This window comes from Nilaparvata lugens, chromosome X, assembly GCF_014356525.2.
Source record: "Nilaparvata lugens isolate BPH chromosome X, ASM1435652v1, whole genome shotgun sequence".
Classification (NCBI taxonomy): domain Eukaryota; kingdom Metazoa; phylum Arthropoda; class Insecta; order Hemiptera; family Delphacidae; genus Nilaparvata; species Nilaparvata lugens.
In genome coordinates, this window is record NC_052518.1 from 911597 (window position 1) to 933023 (window position 21427).

At 33.0% G+C, this 21427-nt stretch overlaps 1 protein-coding gene across 1 annotated transcript in view; it reads right to left on the bottom strand.

The window, feature by feature from the left end:
- Nucleotides 1-21427, bottom strand: part of LOC111064266 (unconventional myosin-Va) — a 124409-nt gene that overhangs the window by 47573 nt on the left and 55409 nt on the right. Inside the window, 7 exon segments of the mRNA XM_039441412.1 lie at nt 1179-1299; nt 3815-3949; nt 6741-6893; nt 11317-11416; nt 11418-11568; nt 14788-15106; nt 17459-17680. Coding sequence (XP_039297346.1) covers nt 1179-1299; nt 3815-3949; nt 6741-6893; nt 11317-11416; nt 11418-11568; nt 14788-15106; nt 17459-17680 — 1201 coding nt within the window.

Consider the following 21427-nt stretch of genomic DNA (forward strand, 5'->3'; position numbering starts at 1 on the left):
ATAGTTATGGAACAGAAATTTCAATGAATGACAAATAAATAGCTAACAGACCAAAGTCTGTTGATTGATTGAGAGCGAGATTGATTGATTGATTAATTCATTAATTGCCTTTATTAGGGCGGAGTTAGGACTCCTCCTTCCTTAATTTTAAGAAAAAATACATAAATTGATTACACAAATAATTGATTACACATTATGTAATAAGATTACATGAGATTAATAATAGAAATAAATAAAATTCTAAATAAAAATACAATCACATATAATAAAAGAGAATCTTAAACTCAATTTATTAATACAATTGGAAAACAATATTTTAATAGAATATTCCACTTGATAAATCCTATAAGAAATTATGATGATCTAAACAAGTTGCCATTCACTCACACACGCACACAAAACACCCTAAAAATAAAGATTTCACAAAGTATACTAATTATCAGAAAACAACATAACATAAGATAAATATCTGTAGTTGCATAAGATAGTAAAAAGGAGCAAAATTCAGGTAGATTGATAATGTAAATAGAACAATAAAAATAAAACTCAACTCGACCCAAGCCTAATCCGCGCCGCCAGATCCCAGCCAATTCAATTCAGACCCAAACAATGCTTTCGCAATGTTCTAATCTAGATATTTCAGTCTAATGTCAAGATAATGAGTTATTAGTCAGAGAGAGAGAGATAGAAATAGAGAGTGAGGGATTAGATTAGATAAGAATTCCTTATTCATGTAGGTTACAATATATTCTGGGTTGTATACTAATCTGTAATATCTATAATATAACAAAGGAAAGAATTGGCTTATACACATACGGTATAGGAAATTCACGAATGACGCATCATCACGTCTGAACTACTGGACTGATTAACTTGAAAACTTTTGAATTGATCGAGGATGGTTATAGGTCTATTTTAAATTCTTCAAGATTTTAGTACGTCAAGTTTTAAGTTTGTGATACTTTGCTTGAGAGTTCATTTAGAAAGAGAGAGAGATTGATTGATGATTTGCAATTATTAGGGCGGAGTTAGGACTCCTGGTCCTCTCTGCCACACCACCCAGAGTGCGAGAGAGAGAGCACTTCAAGCGTTTGAGGGGCAAGAACTATTGTCACGGCTTTTACTTTTCAATTTAAAAATTTCTTAATTACTCACTTAATTTGATATTAATTACTCACGCAATAATTCATCAGCAGCGGCTCTGTCGAAAATATTTTCGGGAGTATTTGTTAGAATAAACTTCCGAATAGAGCTTAGATCCGTTTTCAGTTTCGCGTTGGAAATTTCCAACTCCTGCAACTGAAATAGAAATTTTCTATTTAACAAAATCACATTTTTTATGGCTCTAAATTTTCAAGTTTATTCAATATTTCTCAAGTTTTTATCTTATTACCACAGTGGATTGCTTGAATTAATCTCTTATATTAACATTCAAAATTCGAATTTTCTGTAATTATTTTGGGATCAAATCACATTTCTTATGGCTCTAAATTTTTCAAGTTTATTCAATATTTCTCAAGTTTTTATCTTATTACTACAGTGGATAGTTTGAATTAATCTCCTATATTAACATTCAATTTGTTGTAATTATTTTGGGATCGAAATACATGTGTTCGAAAATGCTGAAGTGTTAACCGTCATTGGATTAATTTTCAATCGAAATTCGGGAATAGAATAGTAAGAGCTATAAGTCTGTTTTTTCATTTCCAATCATGTTATAATTATGTGTTTCTATCATTGTTGAATAAATACCGGGTGACCCAGAATAACGGGAACATTTGAAAACGCCATAAAACATTAGTGGGAAGGGCAAAAATGATTTTAATCAAACTAATGAAAAGTTCAAGACTTGCCATTTGAGAATTATTAATAACACCTATCACTTTTTGACAATTACTTCTTCAAGATGACTTCCTCCTGCACGAATACACTCTTGAAATCTGTGTTGAGATTCCTGAACGATTGCTGCAACATTTCAGCTGGGATATTGTTAATTTCATTTTCAATTGTCTGTTATGATTCAACCACAGTTATTGGTCAAGTTGTGAAAACGTTTGATTTGAGATAGCTCCACAAACAGAAAATCGCAGGTGGACAGATCATGGGATGATGAAACGCAGATGTTGCAGCGATCAATGAGGAATCGTCAACACAGATTTCAAGAGTGTATTCGTTCAGGAGGAAGCCATCTTAAAGAAGTAATTGTCAACAAGTGATAGATGTTATGAATACTTCTTAAATTGCAAGTCTTGAACTTTACATTAGTTTGAATAAAATATTTTTTGCCCTTCCCACTAATGTTTTATGGCGTTTTTAAAAGTTTACGTTATTCTGTGTCATCCTGTACATACATGCAACTTCGTATTAAAGTTAACAAGATGGCAAATTTATTAAGAAGGATATTTGTAGAAGGATATTGATTGAAATTTGATTGAATTTATCGAATCATTCATGATAAAATATTAAATTATTCCAATTAGATAGACATGAAAGATTTCCAACTTTTTGCATGTTTTCTTCAGAACCACAGACGATAATATTTCTTCTATCAGACAACTTAATAAACAGTGAATAAATAAGCTACTGCGAACAATGTAATAATATGACGTGTTTGTATTGAGTTAGTAGAAATGAAATGAGTATCTCCTGAGTATTCGATTCAATTAAGCCCCAACTGAGAATCTGAAGCTTTTAAGTGAATGCTCAGATTATATCAAGGATTGAATCTCCTTCCACCTTTTCTATCTTGATCGTGGAACATTTCTATTGAAAAAATTGAACAAATCATTTGTATTTTTAATGATGTGAGCATTTTAAGATGTGAGTGAATGATCAGGTTATACCCAGAATTGAATCACCTTTTCTATCTTGATTGTGAAAAATACATTTCTTTTCAAACAATTGAACAATTCATTTGTATTTTTAATGATGTTGTGGTAATGGATAAAAGGGATTCAGTGTTTGGGAAATAAGGAATTGACAACCATTAATTATTTAACTACCTGGTTCTGGTAGGTGAGATAATAAAAATAAATAGTGGTTGACAATTTCTAATCAGTTATATATAATATTATATATTGTAACGCTCGTTGATTATTGTAAGAAACTTGTTGAAAATCTATAATCGTTTTCAACTGGTTTTCAATAAACTAGGTTTTCAACTGCAAATAACTGTTTTCAAATGTTTTTTAACTGTAATTATGTTCAAGTCCCTCACACATTATGAAAATATGGTTTCAAAAGGCAGTTAAATGGAATATTATATTGTAATATAATATTATATATTAACTATATATAATAAACTAGTTTTTCAACTGAAAATAACTGTTTTCAAATGTTTTTTAACTGTAATTATGTTCAAGTCCCTCACACATTATGAAAATATGGTTTCAAAAGGCAGTTAAATGGAATATTAAATAATTATAATATATAATATTGTAATATAATATTCCATTTAACTGCCTTTTGAAACCATATTTTCATAATGTATTAGGGACTTGAACATAACTACAGTTAAAAAACATTTGAAACATTTGAAAAAATTTGAAATTATAATATATAATATTGTAATATAATATTATATAATATTCCATTTAACTGCCTTTTGAAACCATATTTTCATAATGTATTAGGGACTTGAACATAACTACAGTTAAAAAACATTTGAAAACAGTTATTTGCAGTTGAAAAACTAGTTTATTGAAAACTAGTTGAAAACAGTTATAGATTTTCAACAAGTTTCTTACGATAATCAACCAGCGTTACAAGAAATCCAATTCGGGATGATTTACAAGATGAGAATTGAATCACTTACTTTTATATTATCTTGTGCTTTCCGTTCATCAGGAGTGACTTCACCAGCTTCAAGACGTTTGTGCAACATATCGATTTCGTTTTCCAGTCTTTTAATTGTTGTTTGAAGCTTTAGTATGAGCATTGCATCGGAAAACTGTAAATAACATTTATAATACCATAGATTAATAGGAATTGAATTGCGCCATTCTTAAAAAATATTTTCTAAGGTAGATTACTATAAAATTACTGTATTTCTAATTTCTTCATTAATTTAGAAATACAGATATTATAATACGCATATAAAATTCAAGAGGTTGCTAATAATAAATTTAATCCTAATTGTGATAACCCACTATGATGATATGTGTCGGAGTGATCATAATATTCTTATCTAAAACATTGCATGAGTTTATTAGCAATTCAGGTCTTGGAAACCAATTGTATTTCTCATGCATAATAATTTTTTTCTATTGGTCAATACTATAGACATCTAGTCTAAAGACTAATGAGCTAATTTTTTCTATCCTAAATTACTACTTGAAAAATTGAACAGAGAATTTCTCATTAGGAACTCTTACTGCTATTGTTTAATTAATATGTACACTTATTGACTGCACTATAGAAGCTAGATTCACTCAATCACTGCTCTGCTCTTTCACTGGACACTACTTGAACAAGCACTACACTAGTTCAAACGGTTTCCTCCTTTTGAACTAATGTGCGAGATAAATTACTTTTAACATGAAGAGGAGAAACCCAATTCTCCCTCCACAGTTTGTAGCATAGTCACAGACGGACATCCTGCGCACAATTGGATGCGCCGTGTCATTTCGCTTCAGGTTCTTGTGATGAACACATCTCCGTAACATACACAAACATAATTATCACTTTGGAACATTGCCAGTGGAGGGGAGCAAAGCGTTACAAAGCTCTCTCACACAGACACAAAAGAAGGAGAATGCTGCTAGGTAGTGGGAGAGATTAGTGGAGGATAGAGCATCGGACCTCTCCGTCTTTGAGAAAGAGCCGTGTTAAAAGAAATTTATCTCGCACTTAAGTCTCCGGAGGAAACCGTTTGAACTAGTGTAGTGCTTGTTCAAGTAGTGTCCAGTGAAAGAGCAGAGCAGTGATTGAGTGAATCTAGCTTCTATAGTGCAGTCAATAAGTGTACAATGCATAATAATAACTACTTATTTAATTAAGGATAGAAATACAATCATACACGTCTGCTTTTTTATAAAAATATAACTACACATTAATACAGCTTGAGGAGTCTGCTTTTAATGAGACCATAACTGAAACGTTTATTAAGAGGTGATAAGCACATTTAAACTGAGAAAAACTAGAATCGGAGAAGTTGAAACATAATTTAAAATTAATGGATGATAACAAAGCATTGATGGTACAACAAATTAATTTGTGCATTCAGGAGTATTAATCTGTAATGTAATTTGGTTGAAACGCAATGAATTCAGTGATGTTAAATGATTGAATAGATAAATAAATATATAAATCATGCTAGTTTGTTAATCGATTAGTTTCATTGGCTATTTTTTCTAGTAGGGTGGAGAATTAACAAAGTTTATATCGCAGTGATATGAATTGACTTACCACTAGTAGGATCATTACAGTAATAAGAATTTTTATAATATAAAAAGAGTGCACTGACTTTGACTTACCACTAAAATGAATGACTTACTACTAAATGAAGTGATTCATCACTAGTGGGATCATTACAGTAATAAGAATTTCTATAATATAAAAAGAGTGATATTTAAAAGTTTTGGGGCCATTTTTGTTCCTTTGCTACTTGGGGGGATTACCAGAATATGCGAAAGATGTAATTGAAAATACAGAATTTTGTATGTACGCTGATGACATTAGTTTAAGCATATTCGACAAAGATTTGGATATAATCGAAGAAAAATGTAATGACACAATATTGCTTTTAAAAAACGTTTTAAGTAAAATGAACCTTTTACTAAATAATGATAAAACGAAATTTGTACATTTCACCTGTAGAAGTCCCAAAAGAAAAAGTACAGTGGAGCTAAATGACCTAAAATTCTTAGGCCTAGATCTAGATAACAAACTCAATTGGGAAGAGCATGATTGTATCAAGAGTATGTAAAAAAGTAAGTACAGGAATATTTGCACTAAGAAGGCTGGCACCCATTTGTAACTTTTATTAACTTTGAGATCCGTGTATTATGCCACTGTCCACTCTCATATTCCATATGGCATTGAGATTTATGGATGGACTAGTGCATTTAACTTGACCAGAATATTAAAACTCCAAAAAGAAGCAGTAAGAAAAATATTTAATTTAAATAGACAAGAGTCGTGCAGGACATTTTTTAAAAAGTTAGAATTAATGACGGTGTATGGACTTTATATTTATAAAACAATATTACAAGTAAAAAATAATGAAGACAAATTCCCCAGGCAATCCAGTGTGCATGACTATAATACAAGAAATAGGAACAACTTTATCATCAAAGAACATAGTAAAGAGAAATACAAACAAAGCCCAACCTATATGGGCATCAAATTCATTACTTACTAAGATTAATCATGAAAAAGATATTACTAGGTTCAAAAACAAACTGAAAAAGTATATCGTGGAATTAGAATTATACAGTTATGAAGAATTTTATAGTGCCAACTCATTATGTATTTGGACTACCTATTGTTGATGTATTTTGTTTTTTTAATTGTATTTATTTTATTATTTTGTTTAAAATAATAAAGAAAGACGCATTCATGTACATTTTGATGTATGTTTTGAATAAAGAGATTGATTGATTGATTGATTGATTGATTGATATAAAAAAGAAAATATCCATCGCCATAAAACATAATGGACTAGTACGTCTAGTATTTTGACTAGATAACGTCAAAATACGATACAATAAAATGAAAATCAGTGATAATAGACAAGATACCTGTTCTTTTTCAGCCTTATTTTCAGATTTAGATGTTCGTACGAGGGTGGATTCAGGAGTTGTATGCTCACTCCAGTCAGAGGCTGCTCCACCGTCATCACCCATTTTTGAGCTATGATGGCTTGGTGATTTTACAGATCCGTAGCCATAATCCTTTCAATACAAATTTAAAATGATTAAGTAACATTAAACATTACTTGACCAGAGCGATAAGCTAATAAATAGGATACCAGACGATTTCATTAGGGATAAAATTACAAGTAATAAATTAAATAAAATAAGATCGTGGGTAAAAGAGAATTACTTTTTTAAAATCGAAAACTAAATTATTATAATTATGACTTGTTTTTAACACACTCAGTTTAAACTTGGTTTTTTTGATTACCTAAAAGAATTTTTTTTTTATTATTATTATTATTATAATTTCTATATTACCTATTTCTATTATTGGGCTTGTTGATTTTTGATTCAAGAATTGATCTTGTGTGTTTATTTATACATATTTTTGGTTTTTGGTTTACTATCTTTTAGTTTGTATTTTAGAATATTATCACGGCAAATGTACCAATAATTTAAAGAATATTTTCGAACTCGTGGCTGGAGCTCAAGGCTTCTTTTTCCAGCCACACCAATGTATATTAGTTGATAAGTGTTATTTTGTAAATTTCTAGTGAATTGGTAGAATAAAAAAAAACACAAAAAACACTCACTGATAGATAAATATTGTTTATTTCATAATGTCTGTAGTATTTAATACACGTGGTTGGATTGCTGGCTGTGACATGCTTATTCATATGACATTCTTTAGGCTATATTGAATTATTCTGACGATATATGTTAAGTTTTTGTGATATCTTTTGTGTATTGTTTTACAATTTATTGTAAATATTGTCTTTTGACTTTTTTAAATTATTGTAAATATTGACTTGGCCTGTACTTTCTTGTATTGTTCAAGGCTTCATAAATATCTTTATCTTTATCTTTAGCGTTATGCATCAATAAAAAAAGTAAATTCGTATGGCTTTTGTTGGTGGGGAGTCCCTTGCAGGAAGGTTCCACAGCCTGAATATATAATTTGAGCCGTCAATGGGCCTTACGACTGTCATACTTCAGCCGGGACCGACAATTTAACGTGCCCATCCGATAACACGGGAGTGATCTGGTTAAAAAACTTTTGGTTGTGAGAGGGTTTGAACCCGGGATCTCTATGCTGCTACGCAAGCACTCTATCCACTAGACCACGGATCACTCCTATGCATCAATATAAATCAGATAAAAGATAGCTACAGATACAGTGTGGCTTCAGATGTAGAACTCTATAGATGAGAATCTATAAATTATCAGGGTGTTTGAAAAAGAACTCCCTAGTTTTAGATATAAATTTAATGTGTAAATTAATGGAAAACTACATCAACAAGTACATACAATGAAGGAGAGAACCTTCAAGTTTTGTTTGACATTAGTACACTTCAACATGGGATCCATTTGTTGCCCTGCACACTTCGAGACGATATTCAAGTTCTCGCCATGTATTCACCAACATATTAGGTGTAACTGTCCCAACCGCCGTGACCATTCTTTCCCGTAAATGGTTTATGTCTCAGATTTTTTCACTGTAAACTGTCCTCAAAAGAAAAAGTCCAGAGGGGTTTAACTCCGGGCTTTTTGTGGCCAAGCAATCGGACCAGCTCCCTCCATCCACCTTCCCGGAAAGTGAGTGTCTAGAGCCGCGCGCACATGGTTACTGTAATAACCATGGAGCCATCTTGTTGGAAAAACAAAAGCCAACTGCAGTGAGACAAAACTTGGACAGTTTCTGGATCAAACACCACAAACTAGAATAGTGTATATCACTTTTTACAGATTATATGACGCATTAAAACTAGGGAGTTCTTTTTCAAACACCCGGTATAAAATAATACACATATACCGTAGAGATCGTCTTGTATTACATATTTAATATTATTATAAAATATTTCACATTAGGAATAGACCATGGCAGAAAATCATGATCTATAACAAATATTTTCAATATAAAGAATGTGGACCATACATCAATCCCTGCATCAATATTCTAAAAATGTGGAGGTCGTGTGTACACGTCAGAAAATTGTAAAATACGGTATTATAAAGTTGGATTCGCACACAACAGTGTCAGCGAACAGTGAAAATATAATTCCCATAAGTCCTAATGGTATTATTCACACTCACTCGGCCGGACTGAGTGGGAATAGTCCCATCAGAACTTATGGGAATTATATTTTTGTGCGAATCCAGTAATAATATAAATTTTAATAATAAACAAGACATTGTCATTTTAATACTATTCAAGAAAAATATAATTACTAGTAGTTCTGTGAACAGTAGACCTCGCGCATCCTTCGAGGATGGGATATTTTTATTTTCGCAGTTATAAACCACAGCCTTCTCTAATATTGTCAATCAGAGTAAATCCTGTGTCGGCGAGATATCAATGTGAAAACGGCTAATGGCTGTTGGGGTTGGTGTATCAAAAATGCTAACATCAAAAGCTAATCTCTTTCAAGACATACTGGCCAGCAATACAATTCAATATCTCAATGTAACTTAGGCCAGCAATATCTCAATGTAACTTGGTAAAAAATCAGCTGTTGTGTGGACTATTAATTGCATGCAGTGAGGCATACAATTAATAGTGCATAAAAATTGAATGCAATGACGCGTAAGTCCACACAACAGCTGATTTTTTACCAAGTTACATTGAGATATCAGTATTGCATGCGTCATTGCATGCAATTAATAATCCACTCGACAGCTGATTTATGATGGATAATTTTATAGTCTAATTTTTACGGTAATATTGGCGTTCGAAGGAGACTCCTTTTCCCTTTTCTATTATCCTTAAAATGCAAAATTTAAAAAAAAACCTTATGTACACGTCGACGCAAAATTCAAAAAGGAACATACCTGTCAATTATTTCATCAAAATCTATTGCTGCGTTTCGCCGTAAATGCGGAACATAAATATAAAATCATAAATAAAGAGAAATGCAAAACCCTCGACTTGAATCTTAGACCTCACTTCGCTCGGTCAATTAACCCGACAATTGGTCTTTTGCACCCAGTCATAACTGATCAAGGTCATTTCTTTGCACTTATGAAAAGTATGCATCCCCCCTCCTTAGTACCTTCAAATGGACTCTCCCACTAGACAGTGATGCAGTTGGCGCCTTATTTCCGTTGTCCCAGTCACTGTCACACACGCTTTTCAACAAGTACTGGTCGAATACACCTAGCGCGACGTGTCACATTATCCGTATAATTATGGGTCGAATCCACTCAGTGCGACCTGTCACGTTTTCCGCATATGGGTCGAATCCACCCAGCGCGACTCCTTGTGTGTGCTACTTATTTATTTACCAATTCACTAGAAATTTACAAAATAACACTTATCAACTAATATACATTGGTGTGGCTGGAAAAAGAAGCCTTGAGCTCCAGCCACGAGTTAGAAAATATTCTTTAAATTATTGGTACATTTGCCGTGATAATATTCTAAAACACAAACCAAAAGATAGTAAACCAAAAACCAAAAATATGTATAAATAAACACACAAAATCAATTCTTGAATAAAAAATCAACAAGCCCAATAATAGAAATAGGTAATATAGAAATTATAATAATAATAATAATACAAAAAAATTTCCTTTAGGTAATCAAAAAACCAAGTTCAAACTGAGCGTGTTAAAAACAAGTCATAATTATAATAATTTAGTTTTCTATTTTAAAAAAGTAATTCTCTTTTACCCAGGATCTTATTTTATTTAATTTATTACTTGTAATTTTATCCCTAATGAAATCGGCTGATATCCTATTTATTAGCTTATCGCTCTGGAACTTGAACTGATGATTGCTGGTTGTCAATGCAGTGAAATTTATACTGTGAGCACTTACACTTGCTGGTCTTAAATTGTAAGTGACATTGCGTTGAGTGAATAGATGTGTATTTTTATTTATGAATATAATTAAGTTTGTTATGTACGTTTGGCGAAGCGTTGGTAAGTTTATCTCATCAAATATTAGTCTGCTAGGATAGCGTCTTGGTCTTCCTAGCGCAGCCCTGATGATATGCTTTTGAATAATAAAAAGTTTATTGAAATGGGTGTCAAAGGTTGCTCCCCATACTTCTATATTGTAGTGAAAGATTGAGTGAGCATATGCATTGTAAATTGTTCTGAGAATGTTCAAGTCTTTCAATTGATTAATTTTGTAAAATATTGTAATCAAGTATTTTAATTTATAACAACGATTTTGGATGTGAATGTCCCATTTAATATGCTGATCAATCGTAAACATGAATGAAATGGAAGAGGAACGAGTTTTGAGACTTTTAGAAAGTGTTAAAAAGAGGAAAGACGTGAGTGAACAAGAAAGACTAGAAAATCCAACAATAAAATCTCAAATTTTATCGTACTTTGTCACATATTACTGCACCTGGTCTAATCCACCCAGCGCGACCCCTCATGTGATTTTCACTTGCGCGACCTCTCTAGGGTTGAAGCTAAATATGAAAATGTATTGTGAATATTTGATTACCTCCTCTTGAACATCAGCCGTACTGATCATGCTTTCTTCCATAACTGAAATGGTGCTGGCATCTGATGGACATCGATTATGCACAGAAGCAAAACTTCTGGCCGGGACGTTTAGAAATTTCTCGCTCAAGGGCCTCACAGCGGGCTTCGAACTGATTTTTTTCGGCCAGTAATTTCTGGTAAGCGATGCGCTCTTGATCCTGCTCACGTATCAAAACGAACCGCTCTTTCTCCAACTTCGACTCTAGCATCTCTGTGCAACCGGAAAAAGAAGAGTTTTTTTAACCGTACATTCAACTTCAAATTCATTAATTTTCACATTGAAAATACACACAAATCAAATGGATGATGTGACTTATATAAAATAACTAACTGTAATACTCCCTTTTCTATAAGGCTCAACTCACACTTACGCGAATCAAGTCGAGAAGAGACTGCGACTCTAGTCGCTGCATGTGTTTTCAAATGGTGACACTCAGACCAGTCGATTCTAGTCTCCGCGACCTCACGACTGTGAGACTGAGTCGAGCGTTGACTCGACATGTTGGTCGAGCCTCGACTTAATGGAAGTGAGGTTATGTTTCATGAAAGTGTTGTTCTATCATTTTAGATGATACAATAATAGGAATTAGATAAGAGAATATATTTATAATAATTATTATAAAACTTGTTACATGCTCAGAAGTGACGAATTGGATCTCATATTTTTAATAATGTGACGATAGAAATTGAGTAGCATGGAACTGACGTAGTGACAATGAGCAAGAAAGACGTAGGTCGAGAGACTAGAGTCTCCTCGACTGGGGTCGTACGATTTTAGTCGAGCCAGTGTGAGTTGAGCCTTAGGCTACTGAAATTATTGAAACACAATAAAAGCTTTCAAATGCCCTTCTTATTTCAAGTTTAATTAGTACAGAGCGAGCCATATCAGTTTTAAGACCTTTTCAACCAAATTCTACAACCATTTATAACAAACTATTCGTGGTTTGACTGACAAAGAATTCAAAAACACACAAGAGGTTTTTAAAGGAAGAGTGTTTTTTATAATATTTCAATTGTAATTTTGACTTGGATTGTATATAATTTTTGATATTGTATTGTGATTCTAGATTATTGTTGACTTTGTAATATCTTGTATTTCGACATGGCTGATACAATTTGAAAAGTGCTTGATATTCGAATTTAAAAAATTGCATTTATCTTGTGATTTGATAAAACAAATTTACTTGATAACTTTTATTGTGTTTCAATATTACACATCAACACTATTAACACAACATTGTAATGCTATTTATACGATAAAACCTACAATAAAGCAGAAAATAATTCAAAGGTTATGATATTACAAAGAATTTTATATAACTTTTAACAATAAGGTATAATTGTAGCAAAACCAAAAAACATACCAACAACTTCTTAGCAACTGTTCTAATTTTGGCTGTTTGCTCAATCATTTTTTCATAGTTCAATACTTGAAGAAATATGTGAGGTAAAAATAATAATGGTAAATTTGAACACTTACGCTAATTTCGTATATAATAAATTTGAATGCATTCTAGATAGCTTTGCTAAATTTCTGTTGGAGTGAAGACATTGAAATACGAACTTTGTTCATATGATTCTCATTCATGATTTTGGATTAAGTTCGAATATTGTATGGATTTTCATGTTAAATAATTCATTTGTATTGATTAAATGTTTGATCTCTTGGTTACAAAATTGAAATAAATTAAAAACTTTCAATGTTTATAGGTAAAGAGGTAAACTCAAGCTACCTATATTTCTTTATTGTTGATGATGCTCAAATGATATTGCTTGTGCGTCGGTAATGGAAATTGCGAGGGTAATTTGATGAACTGATCAAATGTCCATGCCTACCAGCAAGGTATTCACTTGTGAAGTGCGGTCTACGTTATAATGGTAGTGAAGAAAGATAAGAGAACAGCGTTGCCAAATCTCCGCCTTCTATAGAGGATAGCTGATACCAGTATATGTGATGTAATATCAACTGTTTATTCTTGTTCAACATAATCAATTATATTTTATTCGTCAAGAATAGTTATTTGTGCAGCTAGTGCGCAAAGTGACAGTTTGCTGAACCGAAAGAAACGTTTACGCACGAGCCGTAGGCGAGGGCGGAATGGTTTCTTGAGTGCAGCAGAGGAACTTTGCGCACGTATTTCACATTAGATTTTTCCTACAGTTACCATTGAATATAAGAAGTGGTTGATTATGGGTAAAATGATGCCTGAAATCCATCAAATGTTTGTCTGTATAATTTTGTTATTAATAACAACTTTAATTTATTTTAAACTTGATAATCCAATTGAAAATTAATAATCGATAATTTATTCAAATTAAAAAGTAAATTAATCCAATTAATTTGAAAATTTGAATAATTTCGAGTAAATCTTAATTTCTAAATAATTTTTCAACCAATTAATTTATGAATGAAAAAATATTATTTGAAATAATGAATACTTAATAATATTCAAAAATTAAATGAGTTCTCATTTTTATTTATTTGAAAATCAGAAAAAATATAGATAGAACAAATTCGCATTCAAAGTACACGCCAACAATGTCAACAGCTGATTGGGTTGGCTGCTAGATAATACGCAAAGTATTAAGAGTAACAAAGTAATACTTTGCGCACTAGAGCGGAAAAGTTATCCTTTGCGTTCTGTAATCAGTGCAGGAATTGTCACTTTTCAAGGTAACTGTAGGAAAAATATATTCTTCAATGATCAAATAAAGAAATTTTCATAATTGAGATTACATATTTTCTCATTCAATTATATTTCTACATTGATAAAAAACGAGCTGGTAACAATGTAGAAAGGACTCTGCTTTGTCGAATGATAGACAAGGATAGCAACACCAATGTTAATCAAATACTGCATCATAACGTAGACCTCACAATTGGTGTAGATATACCAAGCTCATTTTCTTTTTGTGATTTTACTGACTTGGGCTAGGCGCACACCAGTTAGTCACGATAAGACAAGACATGATCATACAAGTTTAGTCACAATACTTTACATGGTTGCTTATGACGCAACTCACACTTATTAGTCATTGCAATTAGACATGTTTTTATAAGCAATTATGTCAAGTATTGTGACTAAACGTGACTATCTTGTCTTGATTAACCGTTGTACGCCCGGCCTTATCGTAAACCTTAGACCAGTTATAGAATAGACACGGCCCATTCATACTGAAAGTCGATGAAGCCAACCAACTGCCATATCACCATATCGTGACGTCAGCATCGGATAGAAAACAATATAAACAAACTCTGCAGAAAAGTTTTCTATCCGATGCTGACGTCACGATATGGTGATATGGCAGTAGATGTTGGCTTCAGAGGCTAGACTTCCCAGCGTGTCTATTCTATAACTGGTCTAAGGTTAAACCATACCACATTCAATAAATTTATGTCATCGTTATTAATTAGAAATGTAGAACTCACCTTCAGCATGTTTCTGATTGACCTCAATTGTATTACTCAATTCAATAATTTTCTCATTCATTGAACACTTCTCCTTGTTCCACGTGTTTTTCATATTTTCATAGTCGGAATACATCTGATCTTTTTCGGATACCAGGTCCATTTTTTCAGATCTTTCATTCTGCAATTCTTCAACAATCTCTTCCAGTTTTCTTTGTTTATCCTCCAATGCGGCAGTGACTTTCTTCATCTCGCTTTCAACTCCACGGAGATGGTCCAGTTTCGCACGAACCTCAACCAGTTCGACTGCCGAGTGCTTTAGTGATGCATTGTCTTTCAGCTGGAAAAAAGTTTACAAATTATGATTAGTTCTAGAAAGTTCAAAAAATCTAATAAAGTATTTTAATAGGGCTACTTGAATCTATAAAATGTTCAATTAGTATAGAAAGTTACTAGTACCCTTTTTATATGTTTTATATAAACACTAAGGCCGCGGCTCCACTGGCCGTAGTTGATCGCGCCGTAATTTTCGCGCGCTACACGCGACAGTTGGGTGGCTCCACGGGCAACAGAGAACGAACTGCAATCCGTCGCGCCGCCGTGGCTTCACTAGCAGTAGAAGTCAGTCAGTGTGCCGGTAGACGTGACCGATGAACGATCATGCCGCACGTTAACATTCGTAATGTTGTACTCAGTGTACTTTTAGTGTAGAGACGACGCCGGTTACAGAAGAGAAAATGGTGGATTCATCCAATACTAAGCAACAGGATGTCTGAAGGCATGTTCCACACGTTGCATAGCAAGTTACAAAAGTATTCAGACAAGTTTTTTGAATTTTATCTCATGTCTCAAAAATGCTTGCTACTTGGTCGATAGATTGGCACTGGACTGAGACACAACCAACGCTGCAGTCTACAGCTAGTGGCGCCAAGGTAGTGGCGGCAAAATGTAGCAGTAGAATAGGACGGGTTCCATTTGCGCGCGACACTACATTCTGTGGCGCGCCGTCAAATGTTTCACGCTGCAGACTGTCGTTAGTGGAGCCACCTCCTTTTGTTTCCTGCCTTCTCATTTCTCTGACTTACCAACCGCACTTTGTAGCGCTATCAGCTACGGCCAGTGGAGCCGCGGCCTAAATATAAAAATACAAGTGTTTATATAAAAAAATAAAAAGGGTACCAGTCATTTTCTATAATAATTAGTTTTACTATATTAAAGCAACTGTTAAAGCTATGATCAACGTGACATATTCGAGCTCAAAATTCAAGTGTTTCTATTCTATTTTTTGTGAATTTAAAGTTTGTTTCATGTTTTTACGGAAGTTTTATTACCAATCTATCTAAATTTGAAATTGCTTGTTTTATCCAGATTTATAGTTTCACATTAATAATGTGGTGTAGAAATTGAACATTGAATATAATATTTGGACGATTTGAGAAAAAATTAGGAAATAGAAGAAGTTTTGGGTAATAGCCTGTTTTTTCTTTTCCAACTATTGTATTGCTTGTTCTTTCCAATGAATAAATGAATAAAATCTGCAGAATTTTCGCGAAATCACACAACGATGAGATGATCAAACATTCATGCCATCGGCGGGATTCGAACTCACAAACAAGGCGGTGCTAACAGATTGAAGTTTGTAACGCTCCTTACTACTAGACCAACCCGTCAAGTATACTTATAATTCAAAACATATTGCAAAGATTTAGTTGTGAGTTTTGTGAGAAATCATTTTCACACGAATCTGTTAGAGTGGATAAAATCAAGTCAACTTGTACTAACCTTACTGAAAAGGTAGGTACTCTCCAAGATAAATATGTGAACAAACTTCATCACATATAGAGAGCATAAAGACATAGAAATTCAAGACATTATTATACTCTGGTCGTCTCAAAAGTAAGTTACACTATTTTTTATATCCGCGCAGTTGGCAGGAGACTTCTGGGATTCGCAGGGAACTTTCGTGTAGGTTTAGCATTGTGAAATTCCTAAGAGGCCGCCATGACTTATTTGTCAGTTGCGATTTAACCACTATGGAGCTACCATTCATTCCTACCGCCGATTGCGATGTATGCAGTTTGAATCATTTTTTAATGGCAAACAATAAAAATGAAACTGAAATTCATCTCGAGTTGTGCAATGTGCACGGTGAAAACGTTACGTTGAGGCCAATGGTTTGTCGTTGGCACCAATAATATTTATTGAAGGCAGGACAAAAACACACGACGAACAACAAAGCGGCCGCCCATCCACTTCACGCATCCCGAACATTGTAAAAGACAATGCTTGAAGGGTTTGGATGGGATGTTTTCAGACACTCACCATATACTCCCCTGATTTCGCTCCAACTGATTTCGCTCCAAGCGACTTTCATCTGTTTCCACAGCTGAAACAACACCTTGGGGAAAGACACTTCGCAAACAAAGAAAATATCAAAGAAGTTCAGACATGGCTAACCAGTTTGGCGGCAGAATGGTATGACACTGGAGTAAAAAACTTATACCACAATACCAAAAATGTACTAAATTTAAAGGAGATTTTGTAGAAAAATAACTGGTAGGCCTATGTAGTTTCTCAAATATAACCTCTTAAACAAATTCTGTGCGTTATTTATTTTTTATTTAATAGTGTAACTTACTTTCGAGACAACCCACGTACATGATTTTAAGAACTAATACAAATTGTTACTAACCAATTCCTCAATCCTTTGTTGTAGCGATATGATCTTGTTTTCAAGACCTTTGTTGAGTTTTTTAACATGTTCCACGGAGCGAGCTTCCATCTTCAGTTTCTTGAGAGCTTTACGAGCCAGGAACCGCCTAATGGAATTCTGGCATACAATGACACGGCGTCTGTCTTTTTGATATCTTCTTCTGGCCAGCCATCCTCTAACCACTTTTCCAATTATTATAGCCTGAAAAAATGTCAATCAAGTTTCAATTTCAACTTTCTGAGCAGTTGTGAAGGTGAAATTTGGTAGTTATCCATACTGAATAAAAATACTAGATATTGTCCAAACACAGATTTATTAACAAACGAGATACCAGATCAGTTAATCGAAATAAATTTGCTAGAGGTTGATAATGGTGTAACAACCGAAACCGGTGTCTCGATTTTTAATACATCTGTGATTGGATGATATAATAGAAGAAATATAGCATAAGTACATATCCCATTGTATAGGGCTTGATGTTCCAAATTTCACTGTTAACTCAAGCCGATAGTCCTAGTAGTTCTTATTCGTGAAGCTATGTGACGCTGGTAGTCTCTCATTCTGTACCGTTCTTAACACTCTCTAGCTAAAACAGTTATAATAGACAGTAGTCGACATTAATCGGCTTGAGTTGACAAAAAATTGGATTGAAAATTGTAACATAAACGACCAACATGAGATATCTTCATATGCTATATTTTTTCCAAGACAATATCTAGTCTTTTTATTCAGTTTCATTTTCAAATCATGAAAGGAAAAGTAAAACTAATTTCAGTTTCATTTTCTTATAATTTAAGGAAAATTGAAACTGATTTGAAGCGTTATCAAGGTGTAAGTTGGAACCATGCAATGGAAGAGTTTTAGAATTATTTCCCAGATAAAACAATAACATTCACACAGCCTTGGATCGTCTGCACTCAATCTTTATACTCAAACCTTTACAATAACTATTTAAATAAACATCAATTCAAATACTTCATGGGATACTTTGCTAACATAGTCCCATATCAGTTTTTACACAATAGAATACAAAAGAAACTCAGTAATGAAATAGATGAATGGGTAAGAGCTAGAATTTATTTCAAGATATTTTAGTTTTTATATGAAACTTTACAATATAGAACATAACCTATTTTTTCGGACACTTCATTATTTATCAAAATTTGGGAACAGAATAGTTTGTGGCTATGCCTGTTGTTCTATCCCGATCATATTCATATGATTTGTAATTATATCAACGAATAAATAAATAAATAAATAAATAAATAAATAAATAAATAAATAAATAAATAATAATAAATAAATAAATAAATAAATAAATAAATAAATAAATAAATAAATAAATAAATAAATAAATAAATAAATAAATAAATAAATAAATAAATAAATAAATAAATAAATAAATAAATAAATAAATAAAAGGTATAAATAAACATCAATTCACATACTTCATGGACAATAGAATGACATAGAAACTCAGTAATGAAATAGTTGGGTGGATAAGAGCTAGAATTTATTTAAAAATATCTTAGTTTTGCAATGAACCTTTACAATATTAGGTATAAATAAACATCAATTCATATACTTCATGGAATACTTTACTAACAGAGTCCCATATCAGTTTCAGGACAATAGAATGACAAAGAAACTCAGTAATGAAATAGATAAGTGGATAAGAGCTAGAATTTATTTCAAGATATTTTAGTTTTGAAATTATAATCCTATTATATTAAGCGAGCAATTTCTGTATTTATATATCAGGTTATTTTTGTATCTGGTTATTTTTACATCTGGTTATTTATGTTTAACGGATCTCGAAAACGGCTCTAACGATTTTCACGAAATTTGGAAAATAGTAGGTTTATGATATAAAGATTTGATTGCACTAGGTTTCATCCTTGGGAAAACTCGCTGAACGACATTAAAAGGATAATTCATTCTTGGCTGAAACAGCTGTGGAGTATGTGAAAAATCAAAATATCGCATTCCCGAAATTCATAAGATGACGTATAGCCAGCTGTGAAATATAAACACGATCATTTTAGAGAATTGTGTTCTGTTTATCAATAAATAAAAAAATCTGGTGTGGTACACTCACACAACTTTCCTTGCTCATATTTGAAACTACGATCAGACTACTGTATATGTGTATATATAATTGTTTTCAGAGTACTTTTTCCTTTGTGTAAATTGTGAAAATCGATGATTATTTTAGTCCTCATTTTTTTTAAAGTCGTCAAAACAGCTGTTCTACAGATGAAATATCTCGACTATGTGTTCTTTTTATGAACTGCGCTACCTACCTACCTCATGCACGAGAAGGAGGTTACTAAGTCCAATTCCCAAGGATGGGGTGGACCCCCCATTGGTTTCCCAGAAAGGAGACTCATGCCAGTTGATAGAACTGATAAATAACTATACAGGGTATGAATTTGAAAAAAATCGGTCAAGTTATTTTTGATAAAATCGTGAAAAACATGGTTTTTTAGTAATTATCCGCCATTTTTCTCAAGAATATTACGGAGCTCCTGCCATTTTCTCAGAAATGAGACTCATGTCAGTTGATAGGGCTTATGAATAGCTATCTATGGTATAAATTTGAAGAAAATCGTTGAAGCCGTTTTCGAGAAAACCGTGAAAAACAAGGTTTTTTAATCAGTATCCGCCATTTTTCTCAAGAATATTACGGAGCTCCTGGAATTTTCCCAGAAATGAGACTCATGTCAGTTGATAGGGCTTATAAATAGCTATCCATGGTATAAATTTGAAGAAAATCGTTAGAGCCGTTTTCGAGAAAAACGTGAAAAACATGGTTTTTTAGTAATTATCCGCCATTTTTTCCGCCATCTTGAATTGAATTTTATTGAATTTCTTATTGTCGGATCCTTATGGTATGAGGACCTTAAGTTTAAAATTTCAAGTCAATCGGTTAATTAGGAATGGAGTTATCGTGTTCACAGACATACGCACATACACACACACATACACACACACACACACACACACACACACACACACACACACACACACACACACACACACCACACACACACACACACACACACCACACACACACACTCACATACACACACATACACACACACACAGACCAACACCCAAAAATCATGTTTTTGGACTCAGGAGACATTGAAACGTATAGAAAACTTGAAATTAGGGTACCTTAATTTTTTTTGGAAAGCAATACTTTCCTTACCTATGGTAATAGGGCAAGGAAAGTAATACCTATGGTAATAGGGCAAGGAAAGTAAAAATAACGAGCAAAGCTCGGTGCCCCAATATTTGTAATAACATTTAATACATAGTGTATGATCCGTCTGCTTGTTGTTATAAATTCCTTTCTTGATATGCTGTTACGATTCGTTCCATGTATTTCTAGTTACACACACATCAATTTTGGAAGTACGATTTTTTGCCATCCTTATAAATTATATAAAATTGAACATAACTTGGCAAACAGATGATGTGTTAATGTGTTTGCCAAGTTCCGTTTAATCTGGTAGAATTCATAAGGACGACAAAACATCGAACGTCCAGAAAACGATGTGTGTGTGTAACTGGCTTATGATCAACTAGATCAGTGGTCACCAAACAGTCGATCGTGAGCTATCGGTAGCTCGTGGTGTAGTTTTTGGTAGCTCACAGAAATGCTTGGGTTGTCAACCATGCATTGAGAAACATGGCAACAAAATTTTGCATTTCTCACAGATATAACTGAGAAGTTGAATGATTTAAATTTGCAGCTTCAAGGGAAAGATAAGGACATCGGTGGAATGATTTGAACTGTAAAATCGTTTTCCAAGGAGCTTGAGATGTGGGAAAAGAATGTTGTCTAGTTTGAATATAACACTTTTCCAGTCTGAAGAAAATCAATGTCGAGAAAAATCCTCCACAATACTCCAGCAATAACCAAGAATACATTACAATTCA